The 17936-nt window shown below is 41.0% G+C and overlaps 1 protein-coding gene across 1 annotated transcript in view; it reads right to left on the bottom strand.

Annotated features, from left to right (window-relative positions):
• The window catches only part of LOC131255432 (uncharacterized), a 48384-nt gene extending 30448 nt beyond the window's left edge, over positions 1-17936 (bottom strand). Inside the window, exon 1 of the mRNA XM_058256140.1 lies at positions 17668-17936. Coding sequence (XP_058112123.1) covers positions 17668-17745 — 78 coding nt within the window. The 5' untranslated portion in view covers positions 17746-17936. The remainder of the gene's footprint in view (positions 1-17667) is intronic.

The following is a 17936-nucleotide window of genomic DNA, read 5'->3' as shown; positions in this document are numbered from 1 at the left end:
GCGGGCTACTAGCTTTGGGCCTGCTCTAAGTTTTGTACCATACTCTAAAACAAGCGGACATGTGGATGAACGATGTTGATATGAAGCACATGCCTCACATGGAATCTACAGCAAACCCATGATCTAGGCAATTTTGACGACACATAAGCAGTACAGTGGACCCGATAATGTCTTTTAAAGGTAAATGCTATTGTCCCGTGGACATGGTATACTGAGATTTGCATCTAATTTATTTTGAGTTAACAAGAAGGGTTGGGTCCACTGAAATGGTGGGGTCCACTTCCCATATGGCTATAAAATGGATGAGCAGTGTAGATATGCAACACGTACACCTAAGTAGGCTACACATGCAGCAATCCATGGTGGGCTTGGGGCTTAAAATCAAGTCAATCTGTGGCTTGTGTGGGCCACACCACACACAAAAGTTGAGAGGGTTACCCTCCATTAAACATTCATAATCATTTGTTGGGCCCACCAAGATGTGGTTCATGAATCCAGCCCATCCATTATGTGTGTCCCACTTGGTTGAGGGGTCAGTCCAAGTTTCAGATGCATCCAAATTTCAGGTGGGCCCCAGCAAGTGCCTTCTTATGTTTTAGCCACATCTCCACACGATTTTAGATGGTGAGGGCCACCTGAGTTCCGTGTGCAGCTGATTTTTGGGGTAACCCATTATCAAAAGGGGACCCATCAAATGCACAATGTTGATGCTCGACATACATCACAGTGGGGCCTGTGGTGGGACCCACGGTCCCTGCCTATCCAAGCAGCAGGACACTGCTCTAGACACTATCAGCAAGGGGCGTCCAGCCCTTGCTTTTTTTTTCTATGGTTTTTCATAGGTGGGGCCCACATCAGGATGATCCACTCCATCTGTCGGGTTCTCTAGCTCATGACAGGTCCAATGAGCCCAATATTCAGTATGTTTAGGCGTACAGAAACATCACAGCGGGCCCTAACAGTTTTGATGGTAAATATCACTATTAAAATGATTTTTTTTGCGGTGTGGCCTACCAGAGATTTGGATTGGCTTCATTTTTTCGGCTTAAGGCCTAAAATAAGCTGGGAAATTGGACGAACGGTGTGGATCAAATACATACATCAAGGGGGAGGGGAGGGGGGGTTGTGGTCCCACAGCCCCTCCCTTTTCTTTCAAGCAACAAGGACGCCGCTTGCTGCAACGTCCTCTGGACACTAGCAGCAATCAGCGTCCACTCTCCTCTTTTTTTTTATTTTTTTGTGGTGTTGTGTGCTCGTGTGTGCATGGGTGTGTGAGTGAGTTTGGCCAGCCCAACAGTTTGGATGGCATACAAACATTACAATGGGTCCACGGTAGGGCCATGGTCTACTGATCAGGCTGATATCTATGTTTTCTCCTCATCCAGGTCTTTGTGACCTCAAGGATGGGTTGAATGGTTGGTGATCATCATGGTGTGGCTACAGCCAATGGGTTAGATGGCAAACATCATCACAATGGAGCTTACTATCAGTGGGTCCTATATCATAATCATCATCAATTTCAAATAGGAAAAAAATCAATAACATAAGTGAAGGGGGGTGTACTCACCTTGATGGATTAGCTGGGATGGTTGAGAGGGATAGAAGGGATGGGATTGATGGCCCACCAAGATCAATCCTCTCTCTCTCTCTCTCTCTCTCTCTCTCTCTCTCTCTCTCTCATAGTAGGAAAATGGTGAAAATGTTGAGGATTGATGGGGTATTTTTAGAGAATTTGCTAAAATTGTGGTTAGGTTAGATTAATGTGGTTATGATTGGCTTAGGCAAGGATCATGGCAAGTATTGCATGATTAGGACTTAATGGTTCATTAAATGAGACATGGGGTGGCATGGCATGATGACATCATGCATAAGGTGTTATAAGGAGAAGGGTTGACTTTGGATACACATGAGAGGGGTGGTATGGGTGTGTGACATCACACACATGGGTAGAGATTCTCTCACCCATGTGTGGCATGGTGCATGTGTGCATAACATGTGTTGTGCACATGTGTAGAATGGAATATATGGCGCCACGCACATGATACACCAACGATTCTTCGCGGCGTATCTCACTAACGGAGCGTCGTACAGATGCACGGGTGGTACCCCCGCGATCACAGCGATGGGGAGGTCAATATGAAATAGGTTTTGAGGCCTTGGGGTTCCGATCAGTTAAGTGTGCACTATGCATAGCCAATCCAAGTCTCGCCAAGGACGTCGATTATCGTGCACATAGACATAGAAAATGTATAGAATGGACGGGGTCTTACAGGTTCCGCTTCATACGGATGGGGCCCGTCTCACACAAGCCACTCGCCCCACACAAGCCGCCCAACCCAAGTGTACCCCTGCATCCCATAGGCAACCCCGCTCGAGCCCGGTATGAAAATGCCCCTGCATTATGGGACCTATTGTGTGATGATCTTAATAGGTGAGGCCCATCATCAGTTAACTCTAAACACTTGTATTTCCATGCGGGCCCATGGCGAGCATAACTTTTTTGCCCATGTTAGTCAATCAAAACCATGTGTTTTTTCCAAATTGGGCCCATCATTAGATGATCTTAATAATGTGGGGCTCATCATTAATTGATCATAACCATGTTATTTTCAGGTTGGGGGCATCAATAGATGATCTTAACCATTTGGAGCCATTGTTAGTTGATCCTACTAACCATGTGTATTTCCACGTGGGGCCCATCATTAAATGATTGAAACGATGTGGATCCTTTGTTAGTCAACCCTAACCATCTGTATTTCCACGTGGTACCCACTGTTAGCTGATATTAACCATGCATGTTTCTGCCCCAGGCACATCATTAGATGATCTTAACCATGTGGGCACACTGTTAGTCAATCTTAACTGTCATCTCCATAATAGGGCCCATCATTAATTGATCCTAGCCATTTGCACTTCCAAATGGGGCCATCATCAAAAGATCTTAACTACATGGTCAATCATAACCGAGTTCGTACATGTGTGACAATGGACAATTGGTCGTGGATATTTATTGATGTATACCAAATAACAAATTTCCAATGGAAATGGGGCGTGAGATACCAAACAACAAAAATATGAAAAATAGATGAATTTCTCTGGAAATTTTTGTGAGAAAACAAGCAGCAGAAACAGAGTTTCATTTCCAACAATTTTTCTACAGATGTTATTTCCATGGAAATTAATTTTTGTCTTTCCAATTTCAATGAATCCAAACAGGCACAAACTATAAGCTTCAATTTCCCAAAAATCCCTAATTTTCCCAAACCCAATCTTAAATCCGTAATTACCCTAAGCCTAAAATCCAAATTTTATTAAAGTCCCCAAATTTTCCTAACCTAAAATCTACCCCCCAAATCCAAACAGTTTCCAAACCTGTCCATTTTCAGCTCACTGAATATCAAAAATCTGCCCACAAACTGCCCATAACCTGTCCTCGACACAGTCCATAAACAGCCAACAACTCATACCCAGTGTTTGAATTATTGGTATAGTTACAAGTTTTGCTGGCCAGGGATACGGAAACAATATCGACATCGCCAATAATATCACCGATAACCGGAAATGCAGGGAAACATTGGGAAAATGCTGGTTTTTTCTGTGAAACTTCAGGAGATGCTAAAATACACATTTGCATATTTAGGAATAAAAAAAATCAAAAAAAGAATGCATGCATAATAAGTTTCCATTTAATGGGGACCTAAAAGCACGTGTTGTTGTAAGAAATCCAACCATCTCATCCATCCCATCTATCATCCAACCTTCCATTCAAACATCCATCGATATTTCAGAATATCGATAACAAACAATATTTCGCCAAGAAATCACCGACACTAGAAAGGAAACGAAAGACTGGTCTCGATATCGCCCATGTTGCAATAACGATAATATCGCGATATTATCGTCGACAATTTTAACAGTGAATACAACCATGCACCTATTAATAAAATTGAAATGAAATTTTTTATAATAAATAGATTTTTGGCGATATCGATACATTGGCAATATTATCAAAATATCGCCAATACACCGGCAATACAAGTGACAGTTGGAATTTACACAGTCAAAAATATTGGTGATATTGATACATTGGTGATACAAGCAACACCTGCAATTTACATAGTCAAAAATATTAGCGATACGTTGGCAATATTGGTAAATAGGCAATACTTAGCAATACATCGCCAATACCTGGAATTTCTAATACTACCAGTGTTATCGATATTGCTACCAGTGTTATCAGTATTACCGAGATGGAGATATAGGATAATATCGGGGATACTCCAAACAATGCCCATACCTAATCCAGTCCAGTCTTCTATCCAACAAGAGCCCAAAACCATCCTCCAAAATCGGTCCTGGTTTCAGCCTTATCCCAGCACAATTTTGTCCAAAAACAGACCCACAGCCTTATCCCTAAACCTGCCCAACTTTGTCATCAATCCTAACCCCAACTCAGCCTATTTCGAGTTCTAAACTGTCCCTGCTTCCTGTTTCAAATCTGTCAAGAATTGTCCACTTTCAGCCCATTTGGTAAATCCATCCCAGGTTTTCAGACCATAACCAACCAACAAACTGACCCTAAGATTTCAACCCATAACCAGTTCATTAAACTTGGCAGTCCACGGTCTGTCCAGATCTCTTCTTCTTCTTCTTTCTTTTTTTATGAAAGATTGTTTCAGATCTGTCTCCAAAACTAATCCCAAATGGTCTCAGCAACTTTGGTACCAAGTATTGATGCCGACTAGAAGCAGGACTTCTTCTGGTGCTGGCATTGCGAAAGATGAGTGAAGTGATTTGTTTTTTTTTTTGTTTTTTGAAAGATAACAAAACTTCTATTAACAACCTGCAAAGCGGGAAAAGAATACAGTGAAGGAAGCGCAAAACTGCGCAGAAAAGATGGCTATGTAAACCAGCCTTAACATAAAGAGCCCACCCAGAAACCAGCCCTATAATTCTTCTAATGAGATCCTCAACCCCCACATTTTCATTCTGAAAACGACGACCATTTCTAGCCCCCCAAATAGCCTAGAAAACCCCCCATCAAAATCAAACGCCACTTAACTTTCCCTAATTTGCCCACTCCACTGCCATGCCATGCCCACAAAAAAGCAAAGGAGCAATGCAAGAACAGATGGTCAATCAATTCCGCATTCTCCTCACACATCAAACAAATATTCGGCAATATCTTCTTCCTTTTTTTCAGAAGTAATGATAATTTTATTAAAAGAATCGCAAACGCGAGAAAGAATACAAGCCCAATAGAAAAGAAATCACTCAAACAAAGGGGCTGGCTGGGCCCGCCTTAACGTGAACTGCCCAATTGGAAACAAAATGTTCAATCCTTTGAATGACCTCATTACCCCCATGCTAACATTCTGAAAACAACGAGCATTCCGTGCTCCCCATATCGTCCAAAGGATAACCATGATGAGAAGATGCCATGTAATTTTTCGATTCTTACCAACTCCTTTGTGCCACACCCAAAGGAGCTCATCCACAGACTTAGGCATAACCCAAGCAATGTTGCTCCAAGATAGAAAATAAACTCAAACCTTAAATGTGAATGGACAATGAATGAAGAGATGATCAATCGGCTCTTCATCAGCCATCAACATTAGGCAAATGTTTGGGAGGAACATCATTGATGCAGACATCAGTGGTGCACCCTTTAGAGCGTACCAAAGGAGGAGGAGTCGCCGACAGAGTACTAGAGCGGAGGAGTTGATGTGGATGGACATTGGGTCCATCAAACCCATTTTTTGACGCGCTACGAGTGCAGAAGCGGCATGACCACACCCTGACCATGAATCTATAGGTCGGATTTCACACCCTACCACACGAGTGTTTTAGTTTTAGGCGTTTTGTTCTTTTCTTTTTTTTTTCTTATTTTAGGGGCTTTAGTGCACTTTTACTTTTTCCATAGCTTATATGTACGTTGTGAAAAACCTTATTTTCATTATTATTGAATGAATAGAAATTTGTCTCTTTTCTTCCTCTTTATTCAAGAGATTAGGGTTTCAGGATTGGCCTTTGGGTATTGAGGATTCCACTCTGATTTCAGGTTTCCTTCTTTCTAGATCTTCGACATGCAGGAAAAGTTAAGAGTCATCCTCCTTTTCTTTTGACGACAAAAGGACCTGTACTTTCTTCATTTCGAACCTTTCATTCTTCACCCCTTTCGTTCCTATGTGGATATCCCCTTTCTAGTTTGAACGGAAAAGATGGATGGTTTGTCAGTAGAATCAGATCCAAACTTGATTGTGGATTGACTTATGCTAGATCTGGGATATCCTCATATCCCTAGGTCCTCCCTTTTTACTGTTTATGCGATTTTATGCTAAGGGGCATGATCCTGACAGAATGACCCCATCTTTGTTTTGAAATTTACCTAATTCCTTTGACTGGAAACGGTTAGTTAATTGGTGTATTTATTTGAACATTCTTTAACCTGATTATACGTGCATCTAGGATTAGATAATCACGTCCCTGCATCAATCGCTCTTCTTTGAAGGTTGTCAACTGTGAGAATGCATTGCCGTCCCACCAACCAAACGAAAGCTGCAACCCTAGGGGGGCCCATAGAACCAGTGATGGAACGGGTGATGTGGGCGTGAAACCAGAGAAAGTGGAAATGAAACAAGAGAGCGGTCATACAGAGAATTTAGAGGAGCTATTCCCTATCCAGACTGCCTTATCATCTTCAAACAGAAATGGCTTTACCGAATTTAAGAGATCCAGAAACCCCAGCAACTCATCGAATTCCGCATCCTAAAGATCTCTTCGACAGGGAGGGAGCCAGACAACATTGTCCCCTTCCCAAGAATAACACTCCTCCACCCGAACAAATCTATTAGGGGGAACCATAGCTAATGTCGGAAAGACATGAGCCACGCCACACATCCACCTAGAAACAAATACGAGATCCTCTTCCTAGACTGAAGGCAATGCCTCTGCTCACTAAATGATGCATAGAGGCAATGCCTTTCCAAACACCTAAGGCTCTATAAAAAGAGGAAGATTCTACGAACCAACCACCATCTTCCAAACCATACTATGCGGCTATCAACCTTCTCCAAAATTCGTCCTCCTCCACGAAGAATCTCCATATCCATTTCCCAAGCAAGATCGTATTTACCGCAGCTAAAGGCCTAATACCCGCTCCCCTTCTGCAACAGGTTTATAGACCTCTTCCAACTTTCCAATATGAAACTTACGCCCTTTGCTTGCCCCCTTCCATAAGAAGTCCCTCCTAAGCTTCTCAAGTCTTTCCAAGACAGATGTCGGACATTTAAAAAGGGACAAGAAGTATAGCGGCATGTTGGGAAAGGTCGTCTTAATAGGTTAAATGACCACCCAAGGATAAGTATCTACATTGCCAAGAGGCGAGCTTCCACTGGATTCTTTCGATAACCATGTTCCACAAGTGGGTAGCCGGTTTTCCAACACAAAGGGGTAATCCAAGATATTTTGTAGGAAAGGAACCAGAGCGGCTTCGAAAGATATTGGCGAGCCAAAAAAGATCCTCCGTGTTGACGTGCACACCCAAACACTTCGGATTTCATAACATTTATCTTCAGACCCGAATCCACCTCAAATCAAACGCTCTCTTTTGAAGATTATCCAAGGTAAGAATCCTCTTACGCCCCACCAGCCAAACAAAATCCGCAACTCATGGAGGGGTTCCGTAAAACCAACAATGAAATGGGTGAGGAGCCATCGAAGGAGAACTATCCTCTTGAATGCAATTCACAAATGAATGCACTGAGATTTTGAGAATTTACCGGAAGGATGCCCCAACCAAAGAAGAGAATCCGAGTCAAAAAGGGAGGGATGAACCTTTACCAAATTAGCCAATAAGTCAGCATATTCATCGACTTCATCATCCAACATGTTCATCCTACAAAGGGGATTCCAAACCACTGTCCCTCCAAGAACAAAAAAACAGTTCGCAACAAAAACAAAACGATCTGGAGCTAGCCTTGCCACTCTAGGAAATAAATCTTTTAAGCACTCGATCTCCGCACCATCTATCAACCCAGAAACAAATACGATGTCCATCGCCCAGAGAGAACACAATCCTCCAAAACACAAGATGCTCTGCTGTCGCTATTGCTTTCCAAATGTGAGAAGCCGTGTATAGCGATGATCCCTTGAGTGACCAACCACCCTTTTGAATCCCATATTTTAAAGCAACGGTTTCCCTCCATAACATTCCCTCAAACGCGAACCACCAAACCCATTTTCCAAGAAGAGCCAAATTCAAGTGAAGTGATTTGTTGAAAGCAACAAAAAAGCTAGTTGAAGATACGGGTGACATGAAGGTCGCCATGGATTCTTAGGGCCTGTTTGATTTTCCATGATACATGTAAATCCTGGTAAATAACTAATTATTACCTTTTCACCTTATTTGAAAATGTGAGAGTAATTCCACCTCGAAAATCGATACAAATGTGTTGACTTAAATATGTGGACCCCACAGTGATGTATATGATATATCCGCACCGCCCATCTATTTTATTAGAATATTTTGGGGCATGAGCCAAAAAATGAGGCAAATCTAACACTCAAATGGCCCACACAAAAGGAAACAGTGGCCTTAATTCGTCCATCATTGAAAGTTATTTCCTTCACTGGGCCCACATTGAGGTTTTTTCATCATCTAACCTGTTCATAGGGTCACACAGACATGGATAAGGGGAAAACACAAATATCAACTTGATCCAAAACTTTTAAGGGCCCCAAGAAGTTTTTAACGGTAGGCATTCGATTCTCACTATTTCCAATGGTATGGTCCACTTGAGCTTTGGATCTGCCTCATTTTTTTGCTCGTGCCCTAAATTCAGCTAGCATAACAAATGAGCGGTGTGGATAAGTAACATACATCACAATGGGCCCCACATTGATTTTGTAAATTCCTCGATTTAAGTGTTAAAAAAGTTAGTCACATCTGCATTGGGAAAGATGTGGTAATTACATAGGTAAATAATTATTACCCATTTACATGGTAATTACAATTGAGCCGAAAAATCAAACAGGCCCTTAGAGAGGTTGGATGAACATTATGAATGAATTGCTTCGAAACCATATACATGGTAGGCAAAGAAAAGAAATGCAGAATCGCATTTTGTGGTGTCTATGGGTTCAAAAGAAGACGTTTCTGATTCCAACGTCGAAGTTGATAAATGCCTTCTGCTGCTAGATTGATTAATGAATACATCAACTAATCCAAGGATGGATCTAGTGAGAAAATTATAAAATCAGTCCATGGAAGAACCCATTGATGTACCAATGGATGGATCAAAAGATGGAATAAAATATGGGTTGATGGTTAGATTGATAGCGAAAATGATGAACAACGTAGCAATTGGTGGCAAGTCATGGGGAGTATGTTAAAGTTGAGATGGACACATTAGTCGTATCCCAACAACAATCAGTGCAAAGTTTGAAGATACGTGAAGAAATGGGAGACGACAAATATTAAACTTGCACGAAGGTGGAAGAAGAGACAAAACCTGCCAATCTTACACCATGATAACAACAAGCTAATCCAACACTAAAATAACGTCATCAACTCCTATTGACGCCAAAATAAATGCAGTACAATCCCAAAAAGTGGCAATTGTCAAGAAGCAACTCGAGGGTGAGCACCTTCAACAAGAGGGGAACTGATGCATGACCATTTGACCATCCAATGGGAAATCACAAGTGGTCCCACTGGTTGTTGATCAAACATTAGAACAATCTAAGGGTCCAACCTATAGTTCAGGCCTATCCAACTATCTAGAATGAAAATGCAAACCATCCCACAATCTATATTGAAGATTTGGACACCATTAAGACTTCAGATTGACCTGATTAAGGATATGGACCAGATCAAGGGCCTTATGACTGATCTGAACCAAATCAATGGTCCTATCAGATTGTGGAGCCCATAATCCAACTAGATGGCCCATCTAAGGGATGGGTTCACCTGTGGGGCCCAAAAGGTTCAATGGGATATCCCTAGAGGCTTCTTAGGCAAACCATATGAGTGTTAAAAGGCCCTTCACAATCATACAAAGCCTATACACCCTCCACACATTTGTATATAATTCCCTTAAGAATTTGAAGGCTTTTTAGATTCCTTGTCTAGTTCACTTTCTTTTTTTTTACAATCCTTTGGGTAAGGTTTGGACTCTCTAATCGTTGTTTACTTATTTACTTAATCCTTTTAGTTCTATTACAAGTCTTACAATAGTATCGAATAAGATAAGGAAAGAAATTTTGTTTTATTTCTATTACAAATCTTACAATAGTACCGAATAAGGTAAGGAAAGAAATTTTGAGCCAATCGGATACCAGCCTTGGCTTCTTCAAGGACTTTGTAAACCCTTGTCTATAGCCATTTGTACAAACTTAGGAGTTTGGGCTATCAACAGGCACCCAATGGACCCTAACTGATTTAAAAGAGTCCAATTCCAACTATTAGACCCATTTCAATATTGGGTCCGGTTTGGGTCATCCATTTTGGACCCAATTAGAAATCAGGTCTAGTAAGGTTCAAGTTGAGTCCACCATCTTGGACCCAGTCAAAATCAGGTCGGTTCAAATCTGGTTAATTTTAATAGTAATATTGTATATTAAATAATAAGTTGTTTTAGTAACAGAATTTGGTTTCCTAAGCCACACACATGTACGAGAGCTCGTTTATGCACAATGCATGTGTCAAAGTGGCACACATGTGCAATCTAATCTCTCCATCGAGTGATCCTGACAATGCAAATGCACTTATTTAACCCAGGCCCGACATGAAACCAAGGTACAAAGATGCTACAGGTACCCAAACACGATCGGCTCCAAGTCTGTGAGCTCAAAAACTGAGGATTGAACCTAAAAAGACCTGAACCTAAATAGCCCAAGTATGATAAGACCCTATTGAGATATATATGTAACTTTGTCATTATTTTGTGTGCATGTGTATATGTTTTTGTATGCTCTGCTAGAGCACCATATGTACACGGATATAAATAATATGATGGTTGTGTAGAGAAATAACACAACTATTGCCCTAGCCATCTTTTTTCTTCTTTTCTCTCTTTCTACACTTTCCCTTCCACTCTTGATTTCTTCTCCAAATTACTTTAACTTGGTATCAAAGCAAGAATTCAGCTTGCCATTTTTGTTTGTAGTTGTCACACTTTGTTGACGTCAACCACTGTACGACTGGCGTTAGCATTTGTACTATCCATACAACCATGTAGTAAATGAAGCATATGGTTTGGTATATCTTAATTTTAAAAGGATTGTGGTGATTTTTGTGGAATTTTATGAGCAAGCTTAAGGTGAATTTCGAGGCCCCTAAGGTATTTTTCAGGGTAAAATAGCCTTCCTTTCCCTAGTGTCTTGGAGGAGATTTCAATGTTGTTCGCTTTTCCTCTGAGAAATCAAATGGCCCTCACATAGAGCTGTACACAAGTCGAACCGAGTCGAGCTTGGCACAACTCGACTCAACTTGGCCACTAGCTGACCCTAGCTCGAACTCCGCTCGACTCGGTCCTCAAGCCTGACTGGCCAGCTTGGCTCGATTCGGTCAGCAGCTTCGACTAGTTCGAGCCGAGTTCGAGCATGTGCTGCATTTTCTCAAACACATGAAGTACACCTTCAATTTCTCATAGTTTTCAAAACAGCTGCAGCAGTTTACAGGTATTTCATCAAACACTCAGTAGGCAGCATTAAAATCAAGATCCAAGATTAGTTTTATCATGTAATGTTTGTTTTTTTGGTAGTGATTTGTTTCATATCCATACACCTTCCTCGCCACTGGCCGATCCCACGAAGAATGTATCCACCCGAAGCAACACTTCGTTAAGTCATTTCATCAAACACTTGGTGAGCAACATCAATATCAAAATAACCAAGTCACCAAACTAGTTCGATTCGAGTTGAGGTTCGATCTGAGTCGATTCGAGCTCGGCCAAGCTCGAACTTAGCTCGAAATTTTTTTGAGCTCTAAAAATCAGCTCGGCTCGAACTCAATTTCGAACCGAGTCAAATCGAGCTTTTTCGAGTCGAGTCGAGAGAGTTAATCGAGCTAACTCGGTTCGTGTACAGCCATACTCTCGCATTTCTAGGAGTATGGAAATCTTCTCTGACCAGGTGGGAGGAAATGACCTAATCGATCTGCCTCTGGACTCTAAATATACTTGGTTCAATGGGTAGTCTCCTCCCATCCTCTCTCACTTGGACAGGTTTCTGGTCTCTCCAGATTGGCTGGATGTGTTCCCTCTGGCCTCCCAAAGGGACCATCCTCACCTTGTTTCGGATCATTGTCCTATTTTGCTTAATTTTGTGGAGGAAAGCTAGGGGCTTAAACCTTTCAAGTTTAAACTTTCTTTGCTTGAAAAGAAAGGTTTCCAACTCATGGTCTCGAACTGGTGGTTATCTTTCTTAGTCTGTGGTGGTCCGGGTTTTGTCCTAAGTCGGAAACTTGAGCTCCTAAAATCTAAGCTAATCAATTGGAGGAAGGAAGCTCAGGATGAGCTTGAGACCACTGCTTCTAATTGTCTCGCTTCTATTCAGTCTTTGGATGTGCAGGAGTCCAGTCCTTTGTCGATGGAAGACAACGCTCTCAGACATTCCCAAAGGTCTAATTACTCCAGCCTCATTAGGTAGTAGGAAGTCAAATGGAGATAAAGATCCAAGGTCCTGCAGCTAAAAGAAGGAGACAGAAATATTAGCTTCTTTCATGCAATTGCAAGTGCAAGAGCCCGATCAAACAAGATAAGTAGTGTTATAGTTAATGGTTCTATCTTAAAGGATCGTCATCAGGTATCAAACCACATTGTCTCCTTTTATTCTTTGTTGTTTAAGGCTGAAAGTTGGATTAGGCCTAAACTTGATAATTTGGAGTTCCCCCTTATCTCTCCGGAGGAATCCTCCCTCCTCAAATCCCCCTTTTCTGGAGAGGAAATGAAATCGGTAGTTTTCTCCCTCGATAGAAATAAGGCTCCAGACCCTGATGGATTCCCTCTAGCTTTTTACCAACTCTTCTAGGATGTTGTTAAAAAGGATTATGTTGATTTCATCCTGGATTTCTTAATTGCTGGTAACATCTCTAACTCTATGGGTGCCTCCTTTATTGCTCTTATCCCCAAGAAAGATGGAGGCACCGATCTTAAGGATTTCCATCTCATTAGCCTCTTTAGTGCCCCTTACAAAAATTTTGCTAAGATCTTGACTTCCAGGCTTAAGTCGATGCTCTCTAAAGTTATCTCTCATGCTCAGGGTGCCTTCCTATCTAACAGACAAATCTTGGATTTTGTGCCTTGCTTGCCCATGAATGTATAAACTCCATGCATCAAGAAGGCTTGGGTGGTCTGGTTTACAAATTGGATATCGAAAAGGTTTTCGACCACGTCGATTGGGGTTATCTCGATTATATGTTGGGGAGGTTTGGTTTTGGTGAAAAATGGTGCAAATGAATAGGTTCATGTCTATCTTCAGCCTCTTTTTCAATTCTTGTTAATGGCTCCCTTAAAAGGATTATTTAAATCCTCCAGAACGCTCAGGTAGGGAATCCCCCTCTCTCCACAATTGACAAACTAGGGAAAAACTTTCAGTGGAATGGCACCTCAGAAGGTCAAAAGTTTCACCTCCTTAGCTGGTCGAAAGGGGGAGCTGGAATTAGGGTGCTTTCTGATATCAATTCTGCACTTTTTTGGGAAATGGCTCTGTCATTTTGGTTCTGAGTCGGATTACTGGTGGAGGGACATCATTGTGTCAAAATATAATGTGGAGGGTGGTTGGTTTACTAAGCCCTCCTCTCTCTGTAGAGCTTCGTCGATTTGGAAAGCCATTGATGGTATCTCACCTCACTTTCAAGAAGGTTTATCCCTTGCCTTGGGGGATGGAACTCGGATTAAGTTCTCTTCGATAGCCCTTTGGTGTCTAATTTTCCAGCTTTAGCTAGAATGTCCCCTTAAACATTTCAGTCGCTAACTGCTTTTCCGATGTTGGATCAAGGGCTTGGGAGTCCTCCGTGCAGGAGAGGGTTAACAGCAAGGTATTCAAAATCAGTTACGTAACGGCCATTACATAACAGTAACCGATGTGGAATGATGGAAACTACCCTAGGATGCAAGATGAGAGGTCATTTACACATTAATTTCAGCAATCACATAATCGATTCAGAAATTCAAATTTATAACACGAAGGTCCTAGGTTATCACATACGCAGTGCACGAAAATATAAAACTCAAAAATTCAGATTTATCACACGAAGGTCCTCTGATGTCCCCATTAGTAACGGTCATAACCGTTACACATTACAGGGTCAAAACGGTCGTTACGGAAAAAACAGGCCAAAATGGCCTTGTAAAGGTCCCATAACGACCCTATAACGGCCCTGTAATGGACCATAACAGCCCTATATCGGTCTTGTAACAGTTTTTTTTTCAGAAAAAAAAAAGGGTCATAACGGCCGTTACGGCCTATATTGTAACGGTAACAGTGGTAGCCATTATCGCCACCATTACCGTTTTGGAACACCTTGGTGAACAGACTCTAAGTCAAATGAATTTCTTGAGCTGCTAAGGCTTCTTCAAAGTGCCCGTCTTTCTCCAAGGCAAGAAGATTCCCTTCATTGATGCCTTTCCCTCTCAAGCATCTTTTCCTCTAAATATTTCTTGCTCCAAATCAATTGCCCTCCTCAAATAATGGGGGGACCCTTCCCAAAGCTTGTATGGAAGGTGGGAGCCTTGCCCAAGGTGGCGGCCTTCGTTTGGCTTCTTGTGAGAGGAAGAATCTTAACGGTAGACAACTTGCAATGCCGAGGCATGATCCTCCATAACATTTGCCTCCTTTGCGGGAATAATGCCAATTCCATCAATAACCTTTTCTTACACTGCCCCTTCACGTATGAAGTATGGATTTTTGTGTTGCGAAGATTCTAGCAGCCGTGGGTGATGCCCAACTCGAATTCTTGGTTGTTGTTTGCTTGACTTGGGAGAAGAGCTGAGGAGAACTCCTTTTCCTTCAGCCTTTGACTGCAATGGCCTCCTTTTAGGCTCTTTGGAGAGAGGGATCTCAAATGCTTTCGAAATATCTCCTCCTTCTAAGGTTTCCATTGTGCTTTTCCGTAATCTAAATGGTTGGGTTGGGAATGTCCCTTGTGTTGATAGTGCGTTGATCTCTTCTTTATGGGGCTAAGCTTCCATTGTTGCTTTTGGTTTTCCTACTATTACTTGTGTCTTTGAGTTGTATAGCTTTTTTGTTTTATGTTTCTCTGTTTTGGCTCCAGCTGGTATGCTATCTAGAGTTGGTCAATATTTGTTTTGTTTTGTTGTGGGTTGTATAGCTAGTAGGTTGACTTTCTTTTCCTTCTTTCCTTTTTCTTTTTGTTGTTGTCTATCTTGTTTTGGGGTTGCTTTAGCTCCCTTTTAATATATATTTTTCAACATTCAAAAGAGAGAGAGAGAGAGAGAGAGAGACAATAAACAAGCACTCGAAGAGGTACACATAGTAGATGGGCATCTTGGATAAAGCAGCCTTAATGAAAGCAATGCGGCCTCCCCAAGACAAGTATCGGCTTTTCCACACCAAAAATATCCACTCCACCCATTCAACAATTGCATCCCATAAACAATTAACCAGCTTCCCCATGCATAAGGGTAGGCCAACATATGTCGAAAGTAGATTATCAGCCTTGCAACCAAATTCATTAGCAAGGGCTCTCATGCCCCTGTCACCAACTTGAATGCCAAAATTTTACTTTTAAGTTTGTTAATGCTCTAACCAAAACCAACTTCAAATCACCACAAAATTCTTCATAAATTAGCAACTTGCTAATTTTCGCTTCTCAAAAGGACAAAGTATCATTGGCATAGACAAGTTGTGTTTCAACATTGAGGTCATGGGTTCGAGCCCATGTTACGTTTCAAAAAAAAAATATATCACTGGCATATTGGAGATGGGCAACTTATAAATGTCCCAGCCAACTATAGAGCCATTGAAAAGGCCTCTCTCATGTAACTTTATCAATCATACGACTCAACGTTTTGGCAACAACCACAAACAGTTATGGACATGGGTTCATCCTGACAAATACCTCTCACCCCCCTAAAGAATCCTTCAAAGCAGCCTTTTTCTATGGCCTTGGGGAGTCGCTAACTGGGTAGTGAGCAGAAGCCATGAAATCTGACATCCACTCCCTCGATATCATTCTGAATCCCAGTCCACAAAACACATATTGAAGAAAGCCCCAATTTACAAGTCATAAGCCTTTTCCATGTCCAACTTCACAATGGGCCATAGAGTGCCCTCTCTATGTCTCATGTCACAACACTCACAAGCAATTAATGCCTTGTCTAGCATCCGTCTGCCATAGAAGAAAGCCCCTTGGGATTTTTGAATTTGCAAAATTTCTATTAGATCAACTATTTTAAAGGCAACATTGGTAATAAGCTTCATGTACCTCTTCAATTTTGCAACTTTGTGCAGACTATCTTCCATCTAAGCATTAACTTCTTCATATTTAAGCTTTGAGCCATCTACCTTAATATATGGATTAAAAAAAATAAAAAATAAAAAAACAGCTGAGAAAACAAAAACAAAATTCGCCCTTGTATTTGTTTTTGCTTTCTTTCTGAGAGATTATTTTCTTCTGTTAGCTAGACATTTGTACTAAATTACACAGTTTCCTTGATCGCATTAGAAACAATTTTTTGAAAAGGTAATGATGGGGCAAAATACTGCTTGAATGATTTCTCAACAAAAGCTTCCTCCTGGAGTTTCATCATAATAGCAACTATAATGTGATCAACCTTTTGTTTCAAGGTAATAAGGTTTTCCTCAATCACATGTCCATCGTATGCAACTCCTGCCCAACTTCTTTTCATTGTCATTTATGTTGCCATAATGCAACCACACGTGACAATAGAGCATTGAACGCATCATTGCAGCTCTACCAAATGATAAGAACCCAACATAGAAAGATAAGAAGAAAATAAATATTATTCATAAATTATCCACTTCAAGGAAGCAGACCATAGACAAGATATTCTGATAAATTCAACGTCTTATCATGTTACTTCCTTACTCTCTTATTTATAAGAAGTGTTTACTTTTTTCTTTTTCTTTTTCTTTTTTTTTTTTTTTTTTTTTTGAGAAAGCAACCAGATAATTAATTAAATAAAAGAAAAGAGAAAAGACCCCAATACAGAAACCCAGCTGACCACCAATAAAAATGAGCCGACAAGAAGAATAAGGAAAAAACCAACTCATAAGATTAAACGAGAATTTTAGCTAACAGACAAGGGGCCAGAAACTGACAAAAAACATGACTGTCTTCTACTGTTAATACATCTATGAGTACCGAATTAGCATCATCCCTTTCCTTATCAGCAAGATATCCCTACACGTGAGATGTCCAGAACATCCTATTCCTCACCTCTCCCAATTAAATAAATCCAAATATATTAAATTCCAGAATAACCTAAACTTGGAAATGGATAATTTGGGACAATAACATTTAGATAGTGAAATAATTCACTTTCATGATTAAAAAAATAAAATAATAAAATAAAATAAAAACGGCAATTTGCCATTTCCTCTTGATTGAATCAATTCAATGGTGTATCCAAACAGGGAACGGACGACCAGGTTTAACAGTAGCAGCAATGGTAATAATACCTGCGAAGAGGTGTGAGATGAAGACGAAGAAGAAGACGGAGTTACAAGGTTGTTGTAGACAGCGGTGGAGAATGCCATATTCGTCACAGTCGAGCTAGATATCCCTATTCCATGCTGATGACGATGATGACGGTAATCGGTTTTCCTTCAGCCCGCCAAATCCAAAAACCACGAAAGGAGCAATTGCTCGATCCACCGACTGAACCTGAGGGTTTTATTTTTATTTTTATGTTAAAGAAATCCGATGGTAGAGAATAAGGGAGGAGAAT

Source organism: Magnolia sinica, chromosome 9 (assembly GCF_029962835.1).
Source record: "Magnolia sinica isolate HGM2019 chromosome 9, MsV1, whole genome shotgun sequence".
Taxonomy (NCBI): domain Eukaryota; kingdom Viridiplantae; phylum Streptophyta; class Magnoliopsida; order Magnoliales; family Magnoliaceae; genus Magnolia; species Magnolia sinica.
This window is presented reverse-complemented; position numbering and strand designations above follow the sequence as displayed.